At 49.1% G+C, this 23,555-nt stretch overlaps 1 protein-coding gene across 1 annotated transcript in view; it reads right to left on the bottom strand.

Annotated features, from left to right (window-relative positions):
• LOC139748981 (uncharacterized) overlaps positions 1-7,286 on the bottom strand; it is a 173,269-nt gene extending 165,983 nt beyond the window's left edge. Inside the window, exon 1 of the mRNA XM_071662332.1 lies at positions 7,228-7,286. Within this exon, the coding sequence (XP_071518433.1) occupies positions 7,228-7,267 (40 nt within the window). The 5' untranslated portion in view covers positions 7,268-7,286. The remainder of the gene's footprint in view (positions 1-7,227) is intronic.
• Positions 7,287-23,555: the final 16,269 nt, after the last annotated feature.

The raw sequence follows: 23,555 nt of genomic DNA, 5'->3' as shown, positions 1-23,555 counted from the left end.
CATGCAGCAGTAACCAACCCTGCAGCAGTACCAACACTGCAGCAGTACCATCAGTGCAGCAGTACCAACACTGCAGCAGTACCAACTCTGCAGCAGTAACCAGCCGTGCAGCAGTACCAAGCCATGCAGCAGTACAGCCATGCTGCAGTACCAGCCATGCAGCTAGTACCAGCCGTGCAGCAGTACCATCCATGCAGCAGTAACCAACCCTGCAGCAGTACCATCAGTGCAGCAGTACCAACCTGCAGAAGCAACAACCCTGCAGCAGTACAAAACTGCAGCAGTACCAACCTGCAGAAGCAACAACCTGCAGCAGTACCAACTCCTGCAGCAGTACCAGCGTGCAGCAGTACCATCCATGCAGCAGTAACAGCCGTGCAGCAGTACATCCCTGCAGCAGTTACCAGCCGTGCAGCAGTACCATCCATGCAGCAGTACCAACCTGCAGCAGTACCAACTCTGCAGCATACCAACTCTGCAGCAGTTACCAGCCATGCAGCAGTGCCAACCTGCAGCAGTACCATCAGTGCAGCAGTACCAACCTTGCAGCAGTACCAGCCAATGCAGCAGTACCAGCCTAGCAGCAGTACCAGCCGTGCAGCAGTACCAGCCATGCAGCAGAACCAGCCATGCAGCAGTACCAACTCTTGCAGCAGTACCAGCGTGCAGCAGTACCATCCATGCAGCAGTACCACCATGCAGCAGTACATCCCTGCAGCAGTACCATCAGTGCAGCAGTACCAGGCCATGCAGCAGTACCAACCTTGCAGAAGCAACAACACCGCAGCAGTACCAACTCCTGCAGCAGTACCAACTCTTGCAGCAGTACCAGACATGCAGCAGTACCATCCTGCAGCAGTAACCAACCCTGCAGCAGTACAAAACTGCAGCAGTACCATCAGTGCAGCAGTACCAGCATGCAGCAGTACCACCATGCAGCAGTACCAACTCTTGCAGCAGTACCAGCGTGCAGCAGTACCAGCATGCAGCAGTACCAACCTGCAGCAGTACCAACTCTTGCAGCAGTACCAGCCGTGGAGCAGTACCAGCCATGCAGCAGTACAGCATGCAGCAGTACCAACCTGCAGCAGTACATCCCTGCAGCAGTACCATCAGTGCAGCAGTACCAGACATGCAGCAGTACCACCATGCAGCAGTAACCAACCCTGCAGCAGTACCAACTCTGCAGCAGTTACCAGCCATGCAGCAAGTACCAGCCGTGCAGCAGTACCACCATGCAGCAGTACATCCCTGCAGCAGTACAGCCGTGTAGCAGTACCAGCCATTGCAGCAGTACAGCCATGCAGCAGTTACAGCCATGCAGCAGTACCAGCGTGCAGCAGTACCAGGCCATGCAGCAGTACCACCATGCAGCAGTACCATCAGTGCAGCAGTACCAGCATGCAGCAGTACCAAACCTGCAGCAGTACCAACTCCTGCAGCAGTACCAGCGTGCAGCAGTACCATCCATGCAGCAGTACCAACACTGCAGCAGTACCAACTCCTGCAGCAGTACCAGCATGCAGCAGTACAGCATGCAGCAGTACAGCATGCAGCAGTACCAACTCTTGCAGCAGTACCAGCCATGCAGCTGTACCAGCCATGCAGCTAGTACCAGCCATGCTGCAGTACCAGCCATGCAGCATTACCAGCATGCAGCAGTACAGCATGCAGCAGTACCAACTCTGCAGCAGTGCCATCCCTGCAGAAGTAACAACCCTGCAGCATACCAACTCTGCAGCAGTACCATCCATGCAGCAGTACCATCCATGCAGCAGTACCAGCCGTTGCAGCAGTACAGCCATGCAGCAGTTACCAGCCATGCAGCTGTACCAGCCATGCAGCTAGTACCAGCCATGCAGCTGTACCAGCCATGCAGCATTACCAGCCATGCAGCTAGTACCAGCCATGCTGCAGTACCAGCCATGCAGCTGTACCAGCCATGCAGCTAGTACCAGCCATGCTGCAGTACCAGCCATGCTGCAGTACCAGCCGTGAGCAGTACCAGCCATGCTGCAGTACCAGCCATGCTGCAGTACCAGCCATGCAGCATACCAGCCATGCAGCAGTACCAACCGTGCAGCAGTACAGCCATGCAGCAGTTACCAGCCGTGCAGCATTACCAGCATGCAGCAGTACCAACTCTTGCAGCAGTACCATCCCTGCAGAAGTAACAACCCTGCAGCAGTTACCATCCCTGCAGCAGTACAAAACTGCAGCAGTACCAACCTGCAGCAGTAACCAACCCTGCAGCAGTTACCAGCCGTGCAGCTGTACCAGCCATGCAGCATTACCAGCCATGCAGCTGTACCAGCCGTGCAGCATTACCAGCCATGCAGCTGTACCAGCCATGCAGCTAGTACCAACTCTGCAGCAGTACCAACTCTTGCAGCAGTACCAACCCTGGCAGCAGTACCATCCGTGCAGCAGTACCTAGCCGTGTAGCAGTACCAGCCATGGCAGCAGTACCAGCCATGCGCAGTACCAGCCATGCAGCAGTACATCCGTGCAGCAGTACCAGCCGTGCAGCAGTACCATCCCTGCAAGCAGTACCAGCCGTTGCAGCAGTACCAGCCATGCAGCAGTACCAGCGTGCAGCTAGTACCAGCCGTGCAGCAGTACCATCCTGCAGCAGTACCAACTCTTGCAGCAGTACCAGCCATGCAGCAGTACCAGGCCATGCAGCAGTACCAACTCCTGCAGCAGTACCACCATGCAGCAGTACCACCATGCAGCAGTACCACCCTGCAGCAGTACATCCGTGCAGCAGTACCGCCGTGCAGCAGTACCAACCTGGCTCTGGGTCCCGTACCACCTGCTCTGGGTCCCGTACCACCTGCTCTGGGTCCCGTACCTCCTGGCTCTGGGTTCCATACCACCTGACTCTGGGTCCAATACCACCTGGCTCTGGGTCCCGTACCACCTGGCTCTGGGTCCCGTACCACCTGGCTCTGGGTCCCGTACTTCCTGGCTCTGAGTCCTGTCCCACCTGGCTCTGGGTCCGATACCACCTAGCTCTGGGTCGTGTACCATCTGGATCTGGGTCTCGTACCTCCTGGCTCAGGGTCATCGTACCACCTGGCTCTGGGTCCCGCATCACCTGAATCAGGGTCCCGTACCACCTGGCTCTGGGTCCCGTACCACCTGGCTCTGGGTTCCATACCACCTGGCTCTGGGTCCCGTACCACCTTCCTCTGGGTCCAATACCACCTGGCTCTGGGTCCCGTACCATCTGGCTCTGGGTCCCGTACCTCCTGGCTCTGGGTTCCATACCACCTGGCTCTGGGTCCAATACCACCTGGCTCTGGGTCCCATACCACCTTCCTCTGGGTCCAATAGCACCTGGCTCTGGGTCCCGTACCACCTGGCTCTGGGTCCAATACCACCTGGCTCTGGGTCCCGCACCACCTGACTCTGGGTCCCGTACCACCTGGCTCTGGGTCCAATACCACCTGGCTCTGGGTCCCGTACCACCTTCCTCTGGGTCCAATAGCACCTGGCTCTGGGTCACCGTACCACCTGGCTCTGGGTCCCGTACCACCTGGCTCGGTTCCATACCACCTGGCTCTGGGTCCAATACCACCTGGATTTGGGTCCAATACCACCTGGCTCAGGGTCCCGTACCACCTGGCTCTGGGTCCCGTATCACCTGGCTCTGGGTCCCGTACCATCTGGCTCTGGGTCCAATAGCACCTGGCTCTGGGTCCAATACCACCTGGCTCTGGGTCCCATACCACCTTCCTCTGGGTCCCGTACCACCTTCCTCTGGGTCCAATACCACTTGGCTCTGGGTCCCGTACCACCTGGCTCTGGGTCCCGTACCACCTGGCTCTGGGTCCCGTACCATCTGGCTCTGGGTCCAATAGCACCTGGCTCTGGGTCCCGTACCACCTGGCTCTGGGTCCCGTACCACCTGGCTCTGGGTCCCGTACCACCTTCCTCTGGGTCCAATAGCACCTGGCTCTGGGTCCAATAGCACCTGGCTCTGGGTCCCGTACCACCTGGCTCTGGGTCCCGTACCACCTGGCTCTGGGTCCCGTACCATCTGGCTCTGGGTCCAATAGCACCTGGCTCTGGGTCCCGTACCACCTGGCTCTGGGTCCCGTGCCACCTTCCTCTGGGTCCAATAGCACCTGGCCCTGGGTCCAATACCACCTGGCTCTGGGTCCCGTACCACCTGGCTCTGGGTCCCGTACCACCTGGCCCTGGGTCCCGTACCACCTGGCTCTGGGTCCCATACCACCTGGTTCTGGGTCCAATAGCACCTGGATTTGGGTCCCGTACCACCTGGCTCTGGGTCCAATACCACCTGCCTCTGGGTCCCGCATCACCTGGCTCTGGGTCCCGTACCACCTGCCTCTGGGTCCCATACCACCTGGTTCTGGGTCCCGTACCACCTGGCCCTGGGTCCCGTACCACCTGGCTCTGGGTCCCGTATCACCTGGCTCTGGGTCCCATATCACCTGGCTTTGGGTCCCGTACCACCTGGCTCTGGGTCCCATACCACCTGGTTCTGGGTCCAATACCACCTGGATTTGGGTCCCGTACCACCTGGCTCTGGGTCCAATACCACCTGCCTCTGGGTCCCGCATCACCTGGCTCTGGGTCCCGTACCACCTGGCTTTGGGTCCAATACCACCTGGCTCTAGATCCCGTACCATCTGATTTTGGGTCCCGTACTTCCTGGCTCTGAGTCCTGTACCACCTGGCTCTGGGTCGTGTACCATCTGGATCTGGGTCCCGTACCTCCTGGCTCAGGGTCATCGTACCACCTGGTTCTGGGTCCCATACCACCTAGCTCTGGGTCCCGTACCACCTAGCTCTAGGTCCCGTACCATCTGGCTCTGGGTCCCGTACCACCTAGCTCTGGGTCCCGTACCACCTGGCTCTGGGTCCCGTACCACCTGTTCTGAGTCCCGAAGTACCTGGCTCGAAATATTAGTCACAGGTTCCGGGTCTTTACATGACACCAAGCAAAAGCCACACAAACAACACTCATGTACCACACAAGCAACTCACGTACCACACAAGCAACATTCATGTACCACACAAGCAACATTCATGTACCACACAAGCAACACATCACTCATGTACCACACAAGCAACATTCATGTACCACACAAGCAACACTCATGTACCACACAAGCAACACTCATGTACCACACAAGCAACTCATGTACCACACAAGCAACTCACGTACCACACAAGCAACACTCATGTACCACACAAGCAACATTCATGTACCACACAAGCAACTCATGTACCACACAAGCAACACTCATGTAACACACAAGCAACTCATGTACCACACAAGCAACACTCATGTACCACACAAGCAACTCATGTACCACACAAGCAACACTCATATACCACACAAGCAACTCATGTACCACTCAAGCAACTCATGTACCACACAAGCAACACTCATGTACCACACAAGCAACACTCATGTACCACACAGGCAACTCATGTACCACACAAGCAACACTCATGTACCACACAAGCAACCCATGTACCACACAAGCAACACTCATGTACCACACAAGCAACTCATGTACCACACAAGCAACACTCATGTACCACACAAGCAACACTCATGTACCCCACAAGCAACTCATGTACCACACAAGCAAAACTCATGTACCACGTAGCAACACTCATGTACCACGCAAGCAACACTCATGTACCACACAAGCAACACTTCATGTACCACACAAGCAACACTCATGTACCACACAAGCAACACTCATGTACCACACAAGCAACACTCATGTACCACACAAGCAACACTCATGTACCACACAAGCAACACTCATGTACCACACAAGCAACACTCATGTACCACACAAGCAACATTCATGTACAACACAAGCAACTCATGTACCACACAAGCAACACTCATGTACCACACAAGCAACACTCTATGTACGACACAAGCAACACTAATGTACGACACAAGCAACACTCATGTACTACACAAGCAACACTCATGTACCACGCAAGCAACACTCATGTACCACATAAGCAACACTCATGCGCCACACAAGCAACATTCATGTGCCACAAAGCAACACTCATGTGCCACACAAGCAACACTCATGTACCACACAAGCAACACTTCATGTACCACACAAGCAACACTCACATGTACCACACAGTCAACACTCATGTGCCACACAAGCAACACTCTCATGTACCACACAAGCAACCCTCATGTGCCACACAAGCAACACTCATGTACTACAGGAGTAGCACTTTCATGTACCACGGAAGCAACACTCATGTACCACACAAGCAACACTCATGTATCACACAAGCAACACTCATGTACCAAACAAACAACACTCATGTACCACACAAGCAACACTCATGTACCACACAAGGAACACTCATGTACCACACAAGCAACACTCATGTACCACACAAGCAACACTCTCATGTACCACACAAGCAACACTCATGTACCAAACAAACAACACTCATGTACCACACAAGCAACATTCTCATGTACCACACAAGCAACACTCATGTGCCACACAAGCAACACTCATGTACTACAGGAGCAACACCTTCATGTACCACGGAAGCAACACTCATGTATCACACAAGCAACACTCATGTACCAAACAAACAACACTCATCTACCACACAAGCAACACTCATGTACCACACAAGCAACACTCATGTACCACACAAGCAACACTCATGTACCACACAAGCAACACTCATGTACCACACAAGGAACACTCATGTGCCACACAAGGAACACTCTCATGTACCACACAAGCAACACTGCAAATTTTAAGTTTCCAGCAATGCTGACAACATTGCGGACAGCATTCTCGCAACACATTATCAGGTGTCCTCATCACTACTGGTAACACACTAAAAGAATTTGGCAACACTATGGATACTATACCAGGTGTCTCTGCAACACTAGAGACATGGAGTGTTTCCAACACTACGCACCAGGAGATCGGTACAGGAAGGATATGACCACTATTGTCCAGCACTAGAAACACCTCACTGATGGTAACACTTGCAACACTACGTAGTAGTAACACTAACATTGCATTGTTTCTGGAACGTTAGGGACACTACGTCACTGCAACACTTGCCTTAACATGAGGAATATCACACTTCCGTTACACTAGAGAAACTATATTGTGTCAACATTATGCAGATGACACTATCTTCCCCCAGCAGTACTGGTGGCCACACACGTACCCGCAACACTGCAGACCAACAGCAGCAGCAGCAACACCATGCTGGCGTCTGCCTGCCTCCCTCCCGCAACACTGACGGACCAGTCCAGCGCTCTACCACCCCCTCCCCCCTCCCCCCCCCCCACGTCCCCCTCACGCACCACCCCCATTACCATCCAGCACACCCTCCCACGGCCCCCTCCCTGCGCCACCACGTCCCTCACAATCCCTCCCACGCCCCCTCATGGCGCCAACCCCAACCCTCTCCTCACACCCTCGACCACGCCCTCCTCCATGGGCGCCACACGTCCCTAACACCCTCCCACGCCCCTCAGATGCGCCACCCGTCCCTCACACCCTCCCACGCCCCCTCATGCGCCACCCGTCCCTCACACCCTCCCACGCCCCTCAAGCGCCTCCCGTCCCTCACCAGGACCCTCCCAAGCCCCCATCATGCGCCACCGCGTACCTCACACCTCCCACGCCCCCCTCATAGCGCCACCCCCAACACCTCTCCCTCACACCCTACCACGCCCCCTCATGCGCCACCCTCCTCACAGAATGACCCTCCCAGCCCCCACATAGCGCCACCCGTCCCTCACACCCTCCCACGCCCCTCATGCGCCATGCGCCACCCCCAACACCTCCCTCACACCCTCCCACGCCCCTCATGCGCCACCCCCAACACACCCTCCCCCCACGCCCCTCATGCGCCACCCGTCCCTCACACCCTCCCAAGCCCCCTCATGCGCCCACCCCCCACACACCCTACCCTCCACGCCCCCTCATGCGCCACCCCCAACACCACTCCCTCACACCCTCCCACGCCCCCTCATGCGCCACCCCAACACCACTCCCTCACACCCTCCCACGCCCCTCATGCGCCACCCTCCCTCCACACCCTCCCACGCCCCTCATGCGCCACCCCACCCACACCTCCCACGCCCCCTCATGCGCCACCCTCCCACACCCTCCACGCCCCCTCATGCGCCACCCCAACACCTCTCCCTCACACCCTCCCCACGCCCCTCATGCGCCACCCAACCCCTCCCTCACACCCTCCCACGCCCCTCATGCGCCACCCCAACACCTACTCCCTCACACCCTCCCACGACCCCTCATGCGCCACCCCCAACACCTCTCCCTCACACCCTCCCACGCCCCCTCATGCGCCACCCCAACCACCACTCCCTCACACCCTCCCACGCCCCCTCATGCGCCACCCCAACACCTCTCCCTCACACCCTCCCACGCCCCCTTCACGCTCCACCCCAACGACCCCTCATGCGCCACCCCAACACCACTCCCTCACACCCTCCCCACGCCCCCTTCACGCTCCACCCCAACGACCCCTCATGCGCCACCCCAACACCACTCCCTCACACCCTCCCACGCCCCCTCATGCGCCACCCCCAACACCACTCCCTCACACCCTCCCACACCCCCTCATGCGCCACCCCAACACCTCTCCCTCACACCCTCCCACGCCCCTCACCCACCACCCCTCCCTCGCCCCTCACCCACCACCCCTCCCTCACACCCTCCCACGCCCCTCATGCACCACCCCCACCATCCCTGCATCACACCCACCCACGACCCATCACTCGCCATCCCCCCCCCACCTCTCCCTCACACCCTCAAACACCCCTCACGCGCCAAACCAACACCCTCTCTCACACCCTCCCACGCCCCACTCCCAACACCCTCTTTCACACTCTACCACGCCCCCTCACGCACTACCCCCACCCCACCCTTCTCTTCGTCATCACCCACCACCCCCACCCAACCCTTCCCCTCACCATCACGCACCACCTCCACCCCACCATTCCCTTCACCTTCACGCACTACCCCACCCCACCCTTCCTCTCACCATCACTCATCACCCCACCCACCCTTCCACTCATCATCACCCACCACCCCCAACCCCACCCTTCCTCTCACCATCACCACCACCCCACCCCACCCTTCCCCTCATCATCACGCACTACCCCCACCCCACCTTTCCCTTCACCATCACTTATCACCCCCAACACACCATTTCCTTCACCATTACGCACTACCCCCACCCCACCCTTCCCCTCACCATCACCCCCACCCCACCCCACCCTTCCCCTCACCATCACTCATCACCCCCACCCCACCCTTCCCCTCACTAATCACTCATCACCCCCATCCCACCATTCACTTTACCATCACGCACTACCCATACCCATACCCTCACCATCACACATCACCCCCACCCCAACCTTCCCCTCACCATCATGCACTACCCCCACCCCACCCTTCCCCTCACCATCATGCACTACCCCCACCCCACCCTTCCCCTCACCATCATGCACTACCCCCACCCCAACCTTCCCCTCACCATCATGCACTACCCCCACCCCACCCTTCCCCTCACCATCATGCACTACCCCCACCCCACCCTTCCCCTCACCATCATGCACTACCCCTACCCCACACCATCACTCATCAACCCACCCACCCTTTCCCTCAACAATACGCGCCACCCCCACCCTACCCTTCCCTTCACCATCACTAACCAACCCCATCCTACCCATCCCCTAACCAAAACTCACCACCCCCACCAAACCCTTCCCCTTACCATTAAACATTATCCCATCCAACGCTTCCCCTAACCATTACGCACTCCCCAACCATCATCACATGTGAGGTACGTCATCATTATATGTGTGGTACGTCATCATTATATGTGTGGTACGTCATCATTATATGTGTGGTACGTCATCATCATATGTGCGGTACGTCATCATTATATGTGTGGTACGTTATCATTATGTGTGGTATGTCATCGTTATATGTGTGGTAAGGCATCATCATATGTGTGGTACGTCATCACTGCATGTGGGGTGCGTCATCACTGTATGTAGGGTACGTCATCACTGTATGTGGGGTACGTTATCACTGTATGTGGGTTACGTCATCACTATACGTAGGGTAAGTCATCACTGTATGTGGGGTACGTTATCACTGTATGTGGGGTACGTCATCACTGTATGTGGGGTACGTCATCAATGTATGTGGGGTACGTCATCACTGTATGTGGGGTACGTCATCACTGTATGTGGGGTACGTCATCACTGTATGTGGGGTACGTCATCACTGTATGTAGGGTACGTCATCACTGTATGTGGGGTACGTCATCACTGTATGTGGGGTACGTCATCACTGTATGTGGGGTACGTCATCACTGTATGTAGGGTACGTCATCACTGTATGTGGGGTACGTCATCACTGTATGTGGGTTACGTCATCACTGTATGTAGGGTACGTTATCACTGTATGTGGGGTACGTCATCACTGTATGTGGGGTACGTCATCACTGTATGTGGGGTACGTCATCACTGTATGTGGGGTACGTCATCACTGTATGTAGGGTACGTCATCACTGTATGTGGGGTACGTCATCACTGTATGTAGGGTACGTCATCACTGTATGTGGGGTACGTCATCATTGTATGTGGGGTACGTCATCACTGTATGTAGGGTACGTCATCACTGTATGTGGGGTACGTCATCACTGTATGTGGGGTACGTCATCACTGTATGTAGGGTACGTTATCACTGTATGTGGGGTACGTCATCACTGTATGGGTACGTCATCACTGTATGTGGGGTACGTCATCACTGTATGTGGGGTACGTCATCACTGTATGTGGGGTACGTCATCACTGTATGTAGGGTACGTCATCACTGTATGTGGGGTACGTCATCACTGTATGTGGGGTACGTCATCACTGTATGTGGGGTACGTCATCACTGTATGTAGGGTACGTCATCACTGTATGTGGGGTACGTCATCACTGTATGTGGGGTACGTCATCACTGTATGTGAGGGACGTCATCACTGTATGTGGGGTACGTCATCAATGTATGTGGGGTACGTCATCACTGTATGTGGGGTGCGTCATCACTGTATGTGGGGTACGTCATCACTATATGTGTGGTGCGACATTATGATCAATATGAGCAAAGAACTGTGAATGATAAAGGATAATGAAAAAATACACAAATCGATCTTTAGTTGTTAAGATAAACAAGAGAAAATTACGATTTCCTTGGTCGGAGTGAATTGGATTCGTGTGGTGTGCCGGGGTTGACGTGCTGTCGGTGGATTGAAGCGGGGCGTGTGGGGCGTGTGGGGTAAACCATGGAAAGCTGTGTAGGTATGTATATTTGCGTGTGTGGACGTGTGTATGTACATGTGTATGGGGGGGGGGGTTGGGCCATTTCTTTCGTCTGTTTCCTTGCGCTACCTCGCAAACGCGGGAGACAGCGACAAAGTATAAAAAAAAAAAAAAAAAAAAAAAAAATATATATATATATATATATATATATATATATATATATATATATATATATATATATATATATATAGGTATTAAGAATATATGGTGTGGGAGGAAAGTTGTTAGAAGCAGTGAAAAGTTTTTATCGAGGATGTAAGGCATGTGTACGTGTAGGAAGAGAGGAAAGTGATTGGTTCTCAGTGAATGTAGGTTTGCGGCAGGGGTGTGTGATGTCTCCATGGTTGTTTAATTTGTTTTTGGATGGGGTTGTTAGGGAGGTAAATGCAAGAGTTTTGGAAAGAGGGGCAAGTATGAAGTCTGTTGGGGATGAGAGAGCTTGGGAAGTGAGTCAGTTGTTGTTCGCTGATGACACAGCGCTGGTGGCTGATTCATGTGTGAAACTGCAGAAGCTGGTGACTGAGTTTGGTAAAGTGTGTGGAAGAAGAAAGTTAAGAGTAAATGTGAATAAGAGCAAGGTTATTAGGTACAGTAGGGTTGAGGGTCAAGTCAATTGGGAGGTGAGTTTGAATGGAGAAAAACTGGAGGAAGTGAAGTGTTTTAGATATCTGGGAGTGGATCTGGCAGCGGATGGAACCATGGAAGCGGAAGTGGATCATAGGGTGGGGGAGGGGGTGAAAATTCTGGGGGCCTTGATGAATGTGTGGAAGTCGAGAACATTATCTCGGAAAGCAAAAATGGGTATGTTTGAAGGAATAGTGGTTCCAACAATGTTGTATGGTTGCGAGGCGTGGGCTATGGATAGAGTTGTGCGCAGGAGGATGGATGTGCTGGAAATGAGATGTTTGAGGACAATGTGTGGTGTGAGGTGGTTTGATCGAGTGAGTAACGTAAGGGTAAGAGAGATGTGTGGAAATAAAAAGAGCGTGGTTGAGAGAGCAGAAGAGGGTGTTTTGAAGTGGTTTGGGCACATGGAGAGGATGAGTGAGGAAAGATTGACCAAGAGGATATATGTGTCGGAGGTGGAGGGAACAAGGAGAAGAGGGAGACCAAATTGGAGGTGGAAAGATGGAGTGAAAAAGATTTTGTGTGATCAGGGCCTGAACATGCAGGAGGGTGAAAGGAGGGCAAGGAATAGAGTGAATTGGAGCGATGTGGTATACCGGGGCTGACGTGCTGTCAGTGGATTGAATCAAGGCATGTGAAGCGTCTGGGGTAAACCATGGAAAGCTGTGTAGGTATGTATATTTGCGTGTGTGGACGTATGTATATACATGTGTATGGGGGGGGGGCCATTTCTTTCGTCTGTTTCCTTGCGCTACCTCGCAAACGCGGGAGACAGCGACAAAGTATAAAAAAAAAAAAAAATATATATATATATATATATATATATATATATATATATATATATATATATATTCTTTCCTTTTCTTTCATACTATTCGCCACTTCCCGCGTTAGGGAGGTAGCGTTAAGAACAGAGGACTGGACCTTTGAGGGAATATCCTCACTTGGCCCCTTTCTCTGTTCCTTCTTTTGGAAAAAAAAAAAAGGGGGGGGGGGAGGATTTCCAGCCCCCCGCTCCCTTCCTTTTTAGTCGTATGTATGTATGTATGTATGTATGTATGTATATATATATATATATATATATATATATATATATATATATATATATATATATATATATATATGTATATATATATATATATATATACATATATATATATATATATATATATATATATATATATATATATATATATATATATATATATATATATCCTATCCCTGGAGATAGGGGAGAAAGAATACTTCCCACGCATTCCTCACGTGTCGTAAAAGGCGACTAAAGGGGACGGGAGCGGGGGGGCTGGAAACCCTCCCTTCCTTGTATTTTAACTTTCTAAAAAGGGGAAACAGAAGAAGGAGTCACGCGGGGAGTGCTCATCCTCCTCGAAGGCTCAGATTGGGGTGTCTAAATGTGTGTGGATGTAACTAAGATGAGACAAAAGGAGAGATAGGTAGTATGTTTGAGGAAAGGAACCTGGATGTTTTGGCTCTGAGTGTAACGAAGCTCAAGGGTAAAGGGGAAGAGTGGTTTGGGAATGTCTTGGGAGTAAAGTCAGGGGTTAGTGAGAGGACAAGAGCAAGGGAAGGAGTAGCACTACTCATGAAACAGGAGTGGTGGAAGTATGTAATACAGTGTAAGAAAGTAAACTCTGATATGGGTAAAACTGAAAGTTGATGGAGAGAGATTGGTGATTATTGGTGCATATGCACCTGGGCATGAGAAGAAAGATCATGAGAGGCAAGTGTTTTGGGAGCAGCTGAGTGAGTGTGTTAGTAGTTTTGATGCACGAGACCGGGTTACAGTGATGGGTGATTTGAATGCAAAAGTGAGTAATGTGGCAGTTGAGGGAATTATTTGTGTACATGGGGTGTTCAGTGTTGTAAATGGAAATGGTGAAGAGCTTGTAGATTTATGTGCTGAAAAAGGGCAGGTGATTGGGAATACCTGGTTTAAATAAGTATACGTATGTAAGTAGGAGAGATGGCCAGAGAGCATTATTGGATTACGTGTTAATTGATAGGCGCGCAAAAGAGAGACTTTTGGATGTTAATGTGCTGAGAGGTGCAACTGGAGGGATGTCTGATCATTATCTCATGTAGGCGAAGGTGAAGATTTGTAGAAAGTGAGTAAGGAAGAGAGAATGTTGGGGTGAAGAGAGTGGTGAGAGTAAGTGAGCTTGGGAAGGAGACTTGTGAGAGGAAGTACCAGGAGGGATTGAGTACAGAATGGAAAAAGGTGACAACAAAGGAGGTAAGGGGAGTGGGGGAGGAATGGGATGTATTTAGGGAAGCAGTGATGGCTTGCGCAAAAGATGCTTGTGGCATGAGAAGCGTGGCAGGTGGGCAGATTAGAAAGGGTAGTGAGTGGTGGGATGAAGAAGTAAGATTACTAGTGAAAGAGAAGAGAAAGGCATTTGGACGATTTTTGCAGGGAAATAATGCAAATGACTGGGAGATATATAAAAGAAAGAGGCAGAAGGTCAAGAGAAAGGTGCAAGAGGTGAAAAAGAGGGCAAATGAGAGTTGGGGTGAGAGAGTATCATTAAATTTTAGGGAGAATAAAAAGATGTTTTGGAAGGAGGTAAATAAAGTGCGTAAGACAAGGGAACAAATGGGAACTTTAGTGAAGGAGGCTAATGGGGAGGTGATAACAAGTAGTGGTGATGTGAGGAGATGGAGTGAGTATTTTGAAGGTTTGTTGAATGTGTTTGATGATAGAGTGGCAGATATAGGGTGTTTTGGTCGAGGTGGTGTGCAAAGTGAGAGGGTTAGGGAAAATGATTTGGTAAACAGAGAAGCGGTAGTAAAAGCTTTGCGGAAGATGAAAGCCGGCAAGGCAGCGGGTTTGGGTGGTATTGCAGTGGAATTTATCAAAAAGGGGGTGACTGTATTGTTGACTGGTTGGTAAGGTTATTTAATGTATGTATGACTCATGGTGAGGTGCCTGAGGATTGGAGGAATGCTTGCATAGTGCCATTATACAAAGGCAAAGAGAATAAAAGTGAGTGCTCAAATTACAGAGGTATAAGTTTGTTGAGTATTCCTGGTAAATTATATGGGAGGGTATTGATTCAGAGGGTGAAGGCATGTACAGAGCATCAGACTGGGGAAGAGCAGTGTGGTTTCAGAAGTGGTCGAGGATGTGTGGATCAGGTGTTTGCTTTGAAGAATGTATGTGAGAAACACTTAGAAAAGCAAATGGATTTGTATGTAGCATTTATGGGTCTGGGGAAGGCATATGATAGAGTTGATAGAGATGCTCTGTATAAGGTATTAAGAATATATGGTGTGGGGGCAAGTTGTTAGAAGCAATGAAAAGTTTTTATCGAGGATGTAAGGCATGTGTACATGTTGGAAGAGAGGAAAGTGATTGGTTCTCAGTGAATGTAGGTTTGCGGCAGGGGTGTATGATGTTTCCATGGTTGTTTAATTTGTTTATGGATGGGGTTGTTAAGGAGGTGAATGCAAGAGTTTTAGAAAGAGGGCAAGTATGAAGTCTGTTGTGGATGAGAGAGCTTGGGAAGTGAGTCAGTTGTTGTTCGCTGATGATACAGCGCTGGTGGCTGATTCGTGTGAGAAACTGCAGAAGCTGGTGACTGAGTTTGGTAAAGTGTGTGAAAGAAGAGAGCTGAGAGTAAATGCGAATAAGAGCAAGGTTATTAGGTACAGTAGGGTTGAGGGACAAGTCAATTGGGAGGTAAGTTTGAATGGAGAAAAACTGGAGGAAGTGAAGTGTTTTAGATTTCTGGGAGTGGATTTGGCAGCAGATGGAACCATGAAAGCGGAAGTGAATCATAGGGGGGAGGGGTCGAAAGTTCTGGGAGCGTTGAAGAATGTGTGGAAGTCGAGAACATTGTCTCGGAAAGCAATAATGGGTATGTTTGAAGGAATTGTGGTTCCAACAATGTTATATGGTTGCGAGGCGTGGGCTATGGATAGAGTTGTGTGTAGGGTGGATGTGCTGAAAATGAGATGTCTGAGGACAATATGCGGTGTGACGTGGTTTGATAGAGTAAGTAATAATAGGGTAAGAGTGATGTGTGGTAATAAAAAGAGTGTGGTTGAGAGAGCAGATGAGGGTGTTTTGAAATGGTTTGGTCACATGGAGAGAATGAGTGAGAAAAGATTCACAAAGAGGATATATGTGTCAGAGGTGGAGGGAACGAGAAGTGGGAGACCAAATTGGTAGGTGGAAAGATGGAGTGAAAAAGATTTTGAGTGATCGGGGTCTGAACATGCAGGAGGGTGAAAGGCGTGCAAGGAATTGTGTGAATTGGAACGATGTGGTATACCGGGGTCGACGTGCTGTCAATGGATTGAACCAGGGCATGTGAAGCGTCTGGGGTAAACCATGGAAAGTTCTGTGGGGCCTGGATGTGGAAAGAGAGCTGTGGTTTCGGTGCATTATTACATGACAGCTAGAGGCTGAGTGTGAACGAAAGTGGCCTTTGTTGTTTTTTCCTAGCGCTACCTCGCGCACATGAGGGGGGAGGGGGTTGTTATTTCATGTGTGGCGGGGTGGCGATGGGAATGAATAAAGGCAGACAGTATGAATTATGTACATGTGTATATATGTATATGTCTGGGTGTGTATATATATATGTATACGTTGAGATGTATAGGTATGTATATTTGCGTGTGTTGACGTGTATGTATATACATGTGTATGTGGGTGGGTTGGGCCATTCTTTCGTCTGTTTCCTTGCGTTACAAAGCAAAATAAATAAATATATAAATATATAAATAAATAAATAAATATATATATATATATATATATATATATATATATATATATATATATATATATATATATATATATATATATTTTTTTTTTATTTGCTTTGTCGCTGTCTCCCGCGTTTGCGAGGTAGCGCAAGGAAATAGACGAAAGAAATGGCCCAACCCACCCCCATACACATGTATATACATACACGTCCACACACGCAAATGTACATACCTACACAGCTTTCCATGGTTTACCCCAGACGCTTCACATGCCCTGATTCAATCCACTGACAGCACGTCAACCCCGGTATACCACATCGATCCAATTCACTCTATTGCTTGCCCTCCTTTCACCCTCCTGCATGTTCAGGCCCCGATCACACAACATCTTTTTCACTCCATCTTTCCACCTCCAATTTGGTCTCCCACTTCTCCTCGTTCCCTCCACCTCCGACACATATATCCTCTTGGTCAATCTTTCCTCACTCATTCTCTCCATGTGCCCAAACCATTTCAAAACACCCTATTCTGCTCTCTCAACCACGCTCTTTTTATTTCCACACATCTCTCTTACCCTTACGTTACTTACTCGATCAAACCACTTCACACCACACATTGTCCTCAAACATCTCATTTCCAGCACATCCACCCTCCTGCGCACAACTCTATCCATAGCCCACGCCTCGCAACCATACAATATTGTTGGAACCACTATTCCTTCAAACATACCCATTTTTGCTTTCCGAGATAATGTTCTCGACTTCCACACATTCTTCAAGGCTCCCAGGATTTTCGTCCCCTCCCCCACCATATAATCCACTTCCGCTTCCATGGTTCCATCCGCTGCCAGATCCACTCCCAGATATCTAAAACACTTTACTTCCTCCAGTTTTTCTCCATTCAAACTTACCTCCCAATTGACATGACCCTCAACCCTACTGTACCTAATAACCTTGCTCTTATTCACATTTACTCTTAACCTTCTTCTTTCACACACTTTACCAAACTCAGTCACCAGCTTCTGCAGTTTCTCACATGAATCAGCCACCAGCGCTGTATCATCAGCGAACAACAACTGACTCACTTCCCAAGCTCTCTCATCCACAACAGACTTCATACTTGCCCCTCTTTCCAAAACTCTTGCATTCACCTCCCTAACAACCCCATCCATAAACAAATTAAACAACCATGGAGACATCACGCACCCCTGCCGCAAACCTACATTCACTGAGAACCAATCACTTTCCTCTCTTCCTACACGTACACATGCCTTACATCCTCGATAAAAACTTTTCACTGCTTCTAACAACTTGCCCCCACACCATATATTCTTAATACCTTCCACAGAGCATCTCTATCAACTCTATCATATGCCTTCTCTAGATCCATAAATGCCACATACAAATCCATTTGTTTTTCTAAGTATTTCTCACATACATTCTTCAAAGCAAACACCTGATCCACACATCCTCTACCACTTCTCAAACCACACTGCTCTTCCCCAATCTGATGCTCTGTACATGCCTTCACCCTCTCAATCAATACCCTCCCATACAATTTACCAGGAATACTCAACAAACTTATATCTCAGAAATTTGAGCACTCACTCTTATCCCCTTTGCCTTTGTACAATGGCACTATGCACGCATTCCGCCAATCCTCAGGCACCTCACCATGAGTCATACATACATTAAATAACCTTACCAACCAGTCAATAATACAGTCACCCCCTTTTTTAATAAATTCCACTGCAATACCATCCAAACCTGCTGCCTTGCCGGCTTTCATCTTCCGCAAAGCTTTTACTACCTCTTCTCTGTTTACCAAATCATTTTCCCTAACCCTCTCACTTCGCACACCACCTCGACCAAAACACCCTATATCTGCCACTCTATCATCAAACACATTCAACAAACCTTCAAAATACTCACTCCATCTCTTTCTCACATCACCACTACTTGTTATCACCTCCCCATTTGCGCCCTTCACTGAAGTTCCCATTTGCTCCCTTGTCTTACGCACTTTATTTACCTCCTTCCAAAACATCTTTTTATTCTCCCTAAAATTTAATGATACTCTCTCACCCAAACTCTCATTTGCCCTCTTTTTCACCTCTTGCACCATTCTCTTGACCTCCTGTCTCTTTCTTTTATACATCTCCCACTCAATTGCATTTTTTCCCTGCAAAAATCGTCCAAATGCCTCTCTCTTCTCTTTCACTAATAATCTTACTTCTTCATCCCACCACTCACTACCCTTTCTAATCAACCCACCTCCCACTCTTCTCATGCCGCCAGCATCTTTTGCGCAATCCATCAATGATTCCCTAAATACATCCCATTCCTCCCCCACTCCCCTTACTTCCATTGTTCTCACCTTTTTCCATTCTGTACTCAGTCTCTCCTGGTACTTCCTCACACAAGTCTCCTTCCCAAGTTCACTTACTCTCACCACCCTCTTCACCCCAACATTCACTCTTTTTTTCTGAAAACCCACACAAATCTTCACCTTAGCCTCCACAAGATAATGATCAGACATCCCTCCAGTTGCACCTCTCAGCACATTAACATCCAAAAGTCTCTCTTTCGCGCGCCTGTCAATTAACACGTAATACAATAACGCTCTCTGGCCATCTCTCCTACTTACATACGTATACTTATGTATATCTCGCTTTTTAAACCAGGTATTCCCAATCACCAGTCCTTTTTCAGCATATTTATCTACAAGCTCTTCACCATTTCCATTTACAACACTGAACACCCCATGTATACCAATTATTCCCTCAGCTGCCACATTACTCACCTTTGCATTCAAATCACCCATCACTATAACCCGGTCTCGTGCATCAAAACCACTAACACACTCATTCAGCTGCTCCCAAAACACTTGCCTCTCATGATCTTTCTTCTCATGCCCAGGTGCATATGCACCAATAATCGCCAATCTCTCTCCATCAACTTTCAGTTTTACCCATATTAATCGAGAATTTACTTTCTTACCTTCAATCACATACTCCCACAACTCCTGTTTCAGGAGTACTGCTACTCCTTCCCTTGCTCTTGTCCTCTCACTAACCCCTGACTTTACTCCCAAGACATTCCCAAACCACTCTTCCCCTTTACCCTTGAGCTTCGTTTCACTCAGAGCCAAAACATCCAGGTTCCTTTCCTCAAACATACTACCTATCTCTCCTTTTTTCACATCTTGGTTACATCCACACACATTTAGACACCCCAGTCTGAGCCTTCGAGGAGGATGAGCACTCCCCTCGTGACTCCTTCTGTTTCCCATTTTAGAAAGTTAAAAAATACAAGGAGGGGAGGATTTCTGGCCCCCCGCTCCCGTCCCCTCTAGTCGCCTTCTACGACACGCGAGGAATGCGTGGGAAGTATTCTTTCACCCCTATCCCAGGGATAATATACATTGTTACGACACGTGGGTGCCCACATGTTCGTATATGAATAAGTATATGTGTATCTCTGTGTATAGTGTAAGAGCTATTCCATGTTAGGGCGAGGGCCAAGGCCTTCGCTCCATTATTGGGTCGGATTTCACTCCCATCGCCAAACCCATTAATTTCTGAGGCCTTCTTCATACCTTCGAGAAGGAAACCAGATGGCCACGCCGGGCCATCAATCCAGCCCCACTCGACGCTAGGCCTCCTGACCCAGGGCACTAGGTCAAATTGGGGGTCAACCTACGGCCTCCCATACAGTGTCGTCTCTGTCAGGACTTGAAGGTGGGACATCCAGGCAGATGTGGGACGAACCTAACCACCTCTCAGCCAGTCAGCTGGTTCACGGATACCACCTTCTCCAATCACCGATGTACCAGTGGCCCTCCAGCCAAGTAGGAGTGGCACTTGGAGCCACCCTCCTCCAATCCTCGGTGGGCCTTAGGCCCATGACCAATCAAAGGTGGCACCATAGGGTAACAAGGTGGGTCGAGGCGTGGCTAGCTGTTCTTACCCTGCTGGTCCTTCAGTTAAAAGGCTCAGACGATCGTCTGGGACTCGATTCCTTCAGCAGACTCGAGCCCGCCAGCAAAGGTAATGTGAGCTTTCCCTGTCTCGAACCCTGTAGCCACCGCTGCCCCAGTTTGTAAGATGTTTACTGTGTCACGATAGGTAGCTAAGTGTTACGATGTTGTTTACTGTGTCACGTCAGGTCTATCTAAGTGTAATGTTATCGAACAAATTGTTATAGAGGAAAGAGACCTCCTGGCTTGAAATCTTACCTGGAATGTTAACTAGTGCTAAATGTTAAATGCCTGATTTATGTGTTTATCTTTGTACACCTGCATTCTTTCATTATAAGTACAGTTAATGTAGTGCTGGTCTTTTAATTCAATCCCATAACCTTCTGATCGTGTTATCCCGTTGTGAAACGTAACGAAGCTAGCGTCCTTGCAGGAAGACGAGGACCAATAGATTACTCGTAACAAATATATGTTACTGGCGACCTTGTCCGAATATATTATATTTGAATTCGTAACAACATATATATGCATATATATATATACACATATACACATAAATACGCACATACACACACATACACACATATACATATATATACATATGAAAAATGTAAGAAATAATTTAGAAAACTGAAACTTCTAGCTTGAAATGAAATGAAAAAAATGAATGTCACATAATGGTTCAACCTCTGGCTATGGAAAAGGGAAATGTATAATTTATTTACACAAACGTCAATAGTAGTTTTCATCAATTTAACCACTGTATCATACTGCCTGGTAAACTTCTCTTATCATGAAATAGAAATATTGGCTTATGATGTTTCTCAATTGTCTTCATTACACAAAGTACAACCATATCTTGGATACATGAGGGTAGGTAGTTGGTCATCCGCCATAATATATATATATATATATATATATATATATATATATATATATATATATTTATTTTATTTTATTATACTTTGTCGCTGTCTCCCACGTTTGCGAGGTAGCGCAAGGAAACAGACGAAAGAAATGCCCCCCCCCCTACACATGTATATACATACGTCCACACACGCAAATATACATACCTACACAGCTTTCCATGGTTTACCCCAGACGCTTCACATGCCTTGATTCAATCCACTGACAGCACGTCAACCCCGGTATACCACATCGCTCCAATTCACTCTATTCCTTGCCCTCCTTTCACCCTCCTGCATGTTCAGGCCCCGATCACACAAAATCTTTTTCACTCCATCTTTCCACCTCCAATTTGGTCTCCCTCTTCTCCTCGTTCCCTCCACCTCCGACACATATATCCTCTTGGTCAATCTTTCCTCACTCATTCTCTCCATGTGCCCAAACCACTTCAAAACACCCTCTTCTGCTCTCTCAACCACGCTCTTTTTATTTCCACACATCTCTCTTACCCTTACGTTACTCACTCGATCAAACCACCTCACACCACACATTGTCCTCAAACATCTCATTTCCAGCACATCCATCCTCCTGCGCACAACTCTATCCATAGCCCACGCCTCGCAACCATACAACATTGTTGGAACCACTATTCCTTCAAACATACCCATTTTTGCTTTCCGAGATAATGTTCTCGACTTCCACACATTCTTCAAGGCCCCCAGAATTTTCGCCCCCTCCCCCACCCTATGATCCACTTCCGCTTCCATGGTTCCATCCGCTGCCAGATCCACTCCCAGATATCTAAAACACTTCACTTCCTCCAGTTTTTCTCCATTCAAACTCACCTCCCAATTGACTTGACCCTCAACCCTACTGTACCTAATAACCTTGCTCTTATTCACATTTACTCTTAACTTTCTTCTTCCACACACTTTACCAAACTCAGTCACCAGCTTCTGCAGTTTCTCACATGAATCAGCCACCAGCGCTGTATCATCAGCGAACAACAACTGACTCACTTCCCAAGCTCTCTCATCCCCAACAGACTTCATACTTGCCCCTCTTTCCAAAACTCTTGCATTTACCTCCCTAACAACCCCATCCATAAACAAATTAAACAACCATGGAGACATCACACACCCCTGCCGCAAACCTACATTCACTGAGAACCAATCACTTTCCTCTCTTCCTACACGTACACATGCCTTACATCCTCGATAAAAACTTTTCACTGCTTCTAACAACTTTCCTCCCACACCATATATTCTTAATACCTTCCACAGAGCATCTCTATCAACTCTATCATATGCCTTCTCCAGATCCATAAATGCTACATACAAATCCATTTGCTTTTCTAAGTATTTCTCACATACATTCTTCAAAGCAAACACCTGATCCACACATCCTCTACCACTTCTGAAACCACACTGCTCTTCCCCAATCTGATGCTCTGTACATGCCTTCACCCTCTCAATCAATACCCTCCCATATAATTTACCAGGAATACTCAACAAACTTATACCTCTGTAATTTTAGCACTCACTCTTATCCCCTTTGCCTTTGTACAATGGCACTATGCACGCATTCCGCCAATCCTCAGGCACCTCACCATGAGTCATACATACATTAAATAACCTTACCAACCAGTCAACAATACAGTCACCCCCTTTTTTAATAAATTCCACTGCAATACCATCCAAACCTGCTGCCTTGCCGGCTTTCATCTTCCGCAAAGCTTTCACTACCTCTTCTCTGTTTACCAAATCATTTTCCCTAACCCTCTCACTTTGCACACCACCTCGACCAAAACACCCTATATCTGCCACTCTATCATCAAACACATTCAACAAACCTTCAAAATACTCACTCCATCTTCTCACATCACCACTACTTGTTATCACCT

The sequence above is a fragment of the Panulirus ornatus genome, chromosome 6 (genome assembly GCF_036320965.1).
Source record: "Panulirus ornatus isolate Po-2019 chromosome 6, ASM3632096v1, whole genome shotgun sequence".
NCBI lineage: Eukaryota > Metazoa > Arthropoda > Malacostraca > Decapoda > Palinuridae > Panulirus > Panulirus ornatus.
Note: the sequence above shows the minus strand (reverse complement) of the source record. Positions and strands in the feature narration are given on the sequence as shown.